Genomic DNA, 8,744 nt, shown 5'->3' on the forward strand with positions numbered 1-8,744 from the left:
TACACCTAGTAAAGCAACACCATGTTCAAGAAAGGATGGCTTGATTGTTCAGCAATGGCTAAGAATTCCTTAAATAAATTAATTTAATTCTTGATTTTAACTGTTAAGTTATATTTATTTATTGGAGTTAAAATCTTGCTTCAGATAAAAGTTAAAAAAAAATTAAATCCTTGATTTTGGTTTAAAATTTACTTAATGAAGAAAACATGAAAAATAAGTGCCTTGAATAACTATTTCTGGCTGATAGAAAATATGTTTTTACCATTTTATTCTTACTCTAAATAAACATTTATTATTGATCTAGAGGAAGAAATTTGATAAAAAGTATGTCATAGTTATGTTTTCATGATGAATTCGTTATTGAATAACATGTCTATTATTATTATACCCAACCCTGCCTAGTGGGTTAATCTAGAAAATTTATGATCTAGAATTTGACCAGAATTAAGTTTCAATTTAAACTAAAAAAGTAATTGAGTTGATTAAACTCGGTTGATTTAATGGGTTGATTCATGACATGATCAAACCTTGTTTAAACTTGATCAAATCAATAATAAATATCTTTTTAAAAAAATTAAAATGACACTGATAAAAAAATATTGATTTAAATCGATCTAATTATCTACGAGTTGATTTGGTAATGCAATAATTCAATAATCTACCCTTTTTGAATTAGACCTTGAACCGGTGTGCACAACTATTTAAAAAAACGATACAAATAAGATAGAAATATTTTATTAGTTATTCTTTTGAATCTATTTTTTTAAAAAAAAAACAATACAAGTAGGATAGAAATATTCTTATCATTTTTTATGGATCATGAATTTTGTAAGCCCCTAGAAAATGAATGCATGAAATTAAGTAAAAAAAAAAAACTCAATAGTAAAATACGAAGCTTTAGCGTAAAATATGAAACACACATAAGTGACTAAGGAGAAATTAACACCTAATATGGGGAAGACAAAGGACGAGATGACTAAATTGAAAAGGCATGAGTAAGTAAGGGATAAAAACAGAAAAAGGAAAAAACCCGTCAGCCTTAGGATGAAGAAGAGGGTTGAAGGCAGAATAGAAGAGGAAGGAAAAAGAAGAGACACTCTTCTCTTCAGCACCTCTTCTCAAATAACAAGTGGAGAAATCACATGCAAGTAGATAATTGAGAGAAAATAAGGGGTTTGAGTGAAGATTTAAACACAAAAAACAAAACAAAATGAGAGAGAAGAAGAAAGGAGGTTGGCAACAACAAAGGGGAGGTGAAGAGAGGCCAAGAGATTTAAGGGATAAAAGGTTTTAAGGAGCAGAAAACGCAGTTAAGACAAACCAAAAACCTTCCTTGACCAATTTCTAATACATTGGGTTAGTGTTATACAAGATATTAACCCTTAGATTATGGTTCTTGAGGGATTTTTTTGGGGTGGATAGAAGTGAAAATAGAGTGTAAAAGGGGAAGGAGAGGAAGACTTGATAATGATAGAAAATATTGAAAAACAAAATGAGTAAGAGAAGGCTTGAAGCCTTTCGGCTAGACATGAAGAGGATGAAAGGGGGCACTTTTTAATGTTGAATTGTATATGCATGTTAAAATAAACAAGTGTGGGATCATATAAAAGGCTATGATGTGTTGAAACATGAACATGTAAACAAATTTATGTGGTGCATGATTTTGTGAAGTTTAGTTTTGAATGTGTAAAATCTCAAGAATGAGTATGTAAATTTTTAAAGAATGTACAGATGAAAAATATTCATATGGTCTAGGGGGAACACCGAGAACAAGATCTTCTATTGGTGAAACTCACTCGACCGAAGAAAGAGGTAGGTAAAATCTCGTCTACAACTCATGAAGTTAAATCTGAGTTTCGGATTAATAATGAATGCTAAGCATGAAAGTAATGTGGATGAATTGTAAATATGATGTGAAGTTAATGTAATTGAGTTGCTTTCACAATGAGCGCCAATCAATGTTGGGATTGTTATAAAGTTTGGGGAAACTAATAAATTTGAGTTGCCTATAACTTATAAAGTTAAATATGAATTTCGGATTAAATATGAATGCTAAACATGAAAGTAATGTGGATGAATTGTAAATATGATGTGAAGTTAATATAATTGAGTTGCTTTCGCAATGAGCGAAAGCCAATGTTGGGATTGATTCTAAAATTTTTCAGAAATCAATGAATTTGGGTTGCTTTCACAATGAGTGAAAGTCAATGTTGGGATTGTTTCTAAAGTTTTCGGAAACTAATGAATTTAAGTTGTTTTTTATAATGAGCAAAAGCAACTATATATATATATATATATATATATATATATATATATATATATATAGAGAGAGAGAGAGAGAGAGAGAGAGAGAGAGAGAGTTGTAAGACAAATGGCTCATTAATTTGACATGTTTATTTAAATAGGAAATTTTATCAAAATTTCATTAGAATTGACTATTAATAGAAGAACATGATGACATGTATAAATACAAAATAAAAAAAAAATTAGCCATGAAAAGAAGTCACAAAGAAAATGCATTTTCAGTTTAATAATGTAAATTTATCATAGTATTTTCAAGTCTGTTTAGTATTGTGGTTGCTTTTGTGGTTGTGATTTTAAAAAAGCAATTTTAAAAAAAGTGCTTTTTGTGAGGTTTGTTGTTATTTTTGAAATGTTTGGTTAAAACTGCGGTTGAAATTATAGTTGAAAAAAAACAGTTTGTTGTGTTTGGTTAATATGCTTTTTGTATGAGGTTTGATTGAAAAACTACTGAAAAGGACATTATATATATATATATATATATATATGCAAAATATTGTTGTTTTATAATTATGATTACATAATAAAATGAATAATCCTTGTACATTAATAAAAGTTTTTCATTGTCCCATCAAACTATTTGCAATTCCATCTCGTACAAAATCCATACATGAAGGTCGCTGTGATCCTTGATTAGCTGAGCGAGGTACAATATCATATAAAAAATCATCTGGAATGAAATTGGGATTGCGATCATACTCGGAAAAAACCTCATCATCTTGCTTTCCCGAAACCTAAAGCACAATTCTCTCAAGAAATCAAGATCACCAACGGATAAAACTACACACAAGAAGACAGTTTACTGAAATCTTGAAATCCGCCAACACTACTAAGAAAACTGATCAACAAAGTGTAAGGAAAACACAACAAGTTTGAATGGCAGATTAACAACAAAAAGAGCCCCACAAGAGATAAATAAAACACGAAATTGATCCATAAATCGGATACAAAATCTCCAAATCAGTACTCAAAACCCAAAATGGCAACTACATAATTTCTTCAACAGACAATTTCCATTAAAAAATCAAGATTTCAGAAACAAGTTCCCAGCACTGTTGTGCTTCCTGTAAACCGAAACAATGGAGACTGCTCGGCACAAATGATTTTGGTGAAGATGATCTGATCTTCGCTTCACAACAAAAGGGACAACAGGGAACAATGATGAACACTGTCTCTGGCATCAATCTTCGTCCAGATCAAGGGAATAGGGGGGAAGGGAACAGAGGAGACGAGCTCGGGTTGGGAAAATATTGTGTTAAAATCTTTCGTTTGACAGGAGAAGGGACAGAGGGGAACAAGATGGAACACTGTCTCTGACATCAATCTTCATCAATCTCGTTCAGATCAGTAACAGAGGGGAAGGGAACAGAGCTTAAGCTCGGGCAAGGAAAGTTTTTTTACAAGAAAAAAAGTGTGTGAAAAGTGTATGGCATGGAGTGAAAAAGCAGGTGTTACTTGCTTTTCCAAAACTAAGGTCCAACCTCATTTTTTTGTGGGGCCATGTTAAATAAAAAGTGTGGTTGAAAATAACCAAACATCTCAATCCTGTTTTTTTATTAGCCGCAGCCACAGTGCCCAACTGCCTCTAATCTCTTTCTTAAGGATTAAGGATGGAGGTATTACAAATTTAATTTTTTTGTTTTTTTTTAAATTACGTGTAATGAGTAAAATCTTTCTTTTTTTTCCACGAAGCTTTATCCTGTTGTTTTTTTTTTTTTTCAAAAAAAGAAAAGAAAAGAGGAAACGGTGAAAGGTTTTACATTCAGTGGCCCCTTTTCCCTCTGTTTTCCTCACAGATAAACCCTTGTCTGTCTCTCTAAAATGGCAAGAGTAGCGTGCAGCAACCTTGTACCTGCCTTGTCTCTTCTTCCAAAGAAATCAACATCATCATTTCCTGTGTGTAGAAACCATTCTTTCTTCACTAACAACTCCCAATTTACAGGGTTTTTTGGGATTGCCAATAGGCGGTTTTCCGCTTCTTCTTCAAAAATAAGCATGAGCTTGAAAGCTGGAATTGTTGGCCTTCCTAACGTCGGCAAATCCACTCTCTTCAATGCTGTTGTAAGTATCTCTACCACCCATTTTGCTAAATTTCTTTGCTTCTTTAGAAAATAAGAGAAATGGATAAAGAATTGTTCTTGCGGGCCTCTCTGCTAAGTATGTGAAGTAAAGTTTGAATATTTGAAGGGGTGGACTATGGATTTTTGTGTTTATTATGTTTGTTGTTATTCTGGTGGTTTATGAAAACGTTTGATGTGGGATTGAATGGCATGTTTTCAGGTGGAGAATGGAAAAGCTCAAGCTGCTAATTTTCCGTTTTGTACAATAGAGCCGAATGTAGGGATTGTTGCTGTTCCAGATTCAAGACTCAATGTACTTTCTGAACTAAGCAAGTCTCAACGAGCCGTCCCGGCATCTATTGAATTTGTAGATATTGCTGGCCTTGTCAAGGGTGCCAGTCAAGGGGAGGTTGTTTGCTATTTCTTTTACTAGCATTGACTTATTTTGGAATTAATTGATTCGATAGTCAAACCTTTTTGAGGAAAAGAAATGGCTTTGTATTTGGACTTGAAGTTTGATTGTACAGTGTTGACTTGTATTCTTGCTATTTTGATTTATTTCTTGCAGGGGTTGGGTAACAAGTTCTTATCTCATATTCGAGAAGTTGATTCCATTCTTCAGGTTCATCCTTGTTCACATCTTTTTTCTTTTTTATGAGTTGTTCACATTGTTGCTCTTTTCTAGTTACTTACCATCACAGTATACTTGACAAAACTGCCTTTTCTTTGGGCTCTTTGGCGGTTTTAGTCTAGTGGTAAATCCCTGTCTCCCATCCCAAACAATCTTAGGCTGGAAGCTGGGCTTGCCTTCTTAAGAGGGTGGTGGCCCTTGAACTGAACCCTAATACTTGCAGAACTGGCATTCTCAGGTATTCACATTTTGTTGTTTCCTTGAAGTTGGTGATGGTCTAATTCAACAACTGAGTCGATAAACTAGATAAGGAAGCAGCAGGGGGGTTTTGGGGGTTGGGGGGCTGGCGCTTTTCTATTTTACTTATCAGGATGTTTGTAGTCATCACTTGGCAGGATAATGACTTATTTATTTTAACTCACAAGTTTGAATGTCTACTGGAAGGCCTGCTTTTTTGCACAATCCTGAATACTGTTGCTGGGCAATAAGTAGCTACTATTGATGTGAAAGTGTATTAAAGGCCTATTCGTTTTGGTTCAGGTTGTTCGCTGTTTTGATGATAATGACATTGTTCATGTAAATGGCAACGTCGATCCTAAATCTGATATTGATGTAATCAACTTAGAGCTTGTTTTCTCAGACTTGGATCAGGTATGCTAAATAGAGCTAGAAAATTTGCTCCCTCAGCATTTTCATACTATTGTTGTCTTTAACTCTTTATTTGTGATGGTACTTTATAGACAGCAAAGTGCAAACTGATATGAGATGTTAGAAGCTTGCGAAAGAGCAAGCTTATATACTAAGTATTTGAAATTTATGCGCTAAATTTGATATCGCACCACTTAGGATCCTGCGGTTAGGTAGAAGTTTAAAATCTCAATTTCCTTTGGCCAATATTATACCCGTTGCTTCCTCATATATACATAACCAGGTAGTTCTCTATCAATTAGCTGTTCATTTGCAGTGTTCAGATTTTTGGAAGTTTATACAAGGGCATACATTTAGTTTGGGGAGTTTCTAAATCTCATATATCTTGTCTTGTTTTACTTCATTGATGGTATTTGAAGTCTAAGGCATTATTTGGTGCAAAAATAAATCAGATAGGGTGCTCAAATGGGGTCTTATACTCTTGTTCTTCAGCGGTGCCTTTTTTCTTTTAATTGCATTTACTTGAAAGTTCCTTGTGAAGGTAACCTTTGTATGTTACTGTTAACATATGTTAATCATCATCAAATAAGCTGACAGAACTAATTTAGGCATTTTACAAGAAATGCAGATTGAGAAAAGATTAGAGAAGCTCAAGAAAGGGAAGGCAAGGGATTCACAATCAAAACTCAAGGTAAAATAAGGTTTCTTTGCTTTCAATGCCTGTGCAAGCAGCCTGTCTGCTATATTTGCAATTTCAGATAGATACTATATAAACCAATGCAAGTTTCTTACTTCAGGAAGAGGCTGAAAAGTCTGCCTTGGAAAGGATTCGAGAGGCACTCATGGATGGAAAACCAGCACGATCTGTAGCATTAACAGATTTTGAGAAGGATGCAGTAAAGCATCTTTGCTTGCTTACTATGAAACCAGTCATATATGTGGCAAATGTTGCAGAATCTGAGCTAGCTGATGCTGGAAATAATCCTTATGTCAAAGAAGTGATGAATCTTGCATCCGAGTTACAATCTGGACTAGTTACAATTTCTGCACAGGTACAGTGATATCTTCTAGAAACCTTAGCCTCTATACATGTGTTCTGCTGTTTATTGCAGACCAATATACCTTGTACAAGCTTTGAATTGTCATTTTCAATTGTTGCATGAAGCAGGTAATTTAAGGATGCTTATTATTGCAGGTTGAATCAGAGCTTACAGAACTGCCATTTGAAGAACGAAATGAATTTCTGAAATCACTTGGTGTTAGTGAAAGCGGCCTTGGAAACCTCATCACAGCAACATATATCCTTTTGGGGTTGCGTACATACTTTACCTCTGGAGAGAAGGTGAATAGTTTGATAAAAAGTTTTCTGAATATATTATTTATGTTCATTATTTGAAGTAGTATTTTCTTATTTTCCACAGGAATCAAAAGCATGGACTATACATGCAGGTTAGTTTTGCTGTCTGCTGAACTTTCTTTAATTGAAACTGACTCGCTCAAGAAAATGTTTATATTTTGTTCTGCTTGAGAATCAGTTTTACTGACTTTTGAAGGAGAGAAAAATCTGCTTACTTATTTGAGTCTTTTATATGTGGGATGCATGTATACATTTGTCATGAAGTAAAGCTGAATGGTCTGAAACCACCCAACCGATACCTCTTTACGTCTGCTCAGACTGTTATGATTGTTGCCTGAGTTTTTTTCCCTCTTGATTCAGGAATGACAGCACCTCAAGCTGCTGGAGTTATACATTCTGACTTTGAGAAGGGTTTTATTCGAGCTGAGACAGTAAGCATCTTAATTAGATTTTTTGGCTTTCTCTATTAATGTTCAGATTGTTGACTTTCTAGCCAAATATGGTGTGAGAATTGTGTTTATGCAATTGTAAAATTAACTTGTTCACATCAATCTTTTATATCTAAGAATATTGCTGGGATGTCAATCCCTCATTTGGGTGCCTTGGTAGTTCTTTTTCCCGGGCTTAAGCCTTCTCTCTTAACACGCCCTCCCTCTTCTGTTCAAAAAAAGAGAGAAAAAAGAAGAAGAATTGCTTAAGTGGTAGCAACGCAATGATCTTGAAGAGTAGAAGAGTAAACATGTGGTTTTTTCCATCTTCATTGAAGTGTTTAGAATATATATCCTACCTTTTGCACTTTTGGATTCTGTTATGATATGCTCAAGCGACAAGCACAGCTGTTGTTCAGTTATTGATGCTACCATTGCTTGTCTGACCATTAGTTTTTACTTGACCAAGGTGAGTTTTTGTTTTATTATAGGTGTCTTATGATGATTTCGTGGCTGCTGGTTCACTTGCTGCCGCAAGGGAAAAAGGACTTGTGAGTTTGTTGCTCTTCTGTGCACTTTAATATTCCTTGAATAGTAACGAAGCATAGACACATCCTGGGAGGACTGCCCTCATGTTTCTCCAGCCTTAAGACAGATTGGGAGAATGAACAATCTCTATCTCTTTCCAACCCACCCCACACACTCACATCTACACACAAACTTGGGGGGGGGGGTGGTGGGGGGAATCCTTTATGTGCATGTAGTCTTATTTCAGGTTCCTTTCCTCTTGAAGATTCACTTACCTGCGCTACTTTGACTTTTGCAGTTGAGATCTGAGGGCAAGGACTACATAGTTCAAGAAGGAGATGTAATGCTGTTTCGTTTCAACGTTTAACAGCCATTATACTAAAGATAAACACATCTTGTTGCTTTTCCAACACAATTGGTGAACAATTTTGAATACAGCTTAAGTGAAAGATAGTGTTCATTTCTTGAAATCATCTTGAACTGGGGACCTATCTTGCATACAAAATGAAACACTTTCATTTTTTATCTGCTCATCCAAGCAAACCACAGAATTTTGGCTGAGTAAGCTGAGAGTACCCGGGATGAGTAGAACAGCTCATAATATGTCAGACAAAACTGATATGAGTTATTTTATCCCGTTCATCGAGACTTCACAGGTTTATGGATAAGTTGAGAGCAGAGCATGTATCATGTAAGGTGATTTGGACTACTTTCATCCCAAGTATTGTTTGGATGGAATTTTCACAAGCACTCTTCTTTGAATATTACACAAGAATAAGGTCTAGAAAATA

The 8,744-nt window shown here is 34.7% G+C and overlaps 1 protein-coding gene across 1 annotated transcript; it reads left to right on the forward strand.

Moving 5' to 3' along the window:
* The first annotated feature begins 4,001 nt into the window (after positions 1–4,001).
* LOC7490749 (uncharacterized) lies at positions 4,002–8,478 on the forward strand. The gene is made up of 11 exons (XM_002298965.4): positions 4,002–4,362; positions 4,582–4,770; positions 4,930–4,983; positions 5,533–5,643; positions 6,269–6,331; positions 6,438–6,692; positions 6,836–6,982; positions 7,062–7,089; positions 7,358–7,428; positions 7,917–7,976; positions 8,252–8,478. Exons 1-11 carry the CDS (start codon positions 4,123–4,125, stop codon positions 8,318–8,320), a joined length of 1,287 nt encoding a protein of 428 aa, XP_002299001.2. The 5' UTR covers positions 4,002–4,122; the 3' UTR covers positions 8,321–8,478.
* The last annotated feature ends 266 nt before the right edge of the window (positions 8,479–8,744 follow it).

This window comes from Populus trichocarpa, chromosome 1, assembly GCF_000002775.5.
Source record: "Populus trichocarpa isolate Nisqually-1 chromosome 1, P.trichocarpa_v4.1, whole genome shotgun sequence".
NCBI lineage: Eukaryota > Viridiplantae > Streptophyta > Magnoliopsida > Malpighiales > Salicaceae > Populus > Populus trichocarpa.

Excerpts from the sequence above, each read along its gene's own strand:
- LOC7490749 (XM_002298965.4), top strand. The coding sequence starts at position 4,123 with ATGGCAAGAGTAGCGTGCAGCAACCTTGTACCTGCCTTGTCTCTTCTT. Across the intron at positions 4,363-4,581 it reads CCACTCTCTTCAATGCTGTT|GTGGAGAATGGAAAAGCTCA; the intron begins GTAAGTATCTCT and ends GCATGTTTTCAG. Across the intron at positions 7,429-7,916 it reads GTTTTATTCGAGCTGAGACA|GTGTCTTATGATGATTTCGT; the intron begins GTAAGCATCTTA and ends GTTTTATTATAG.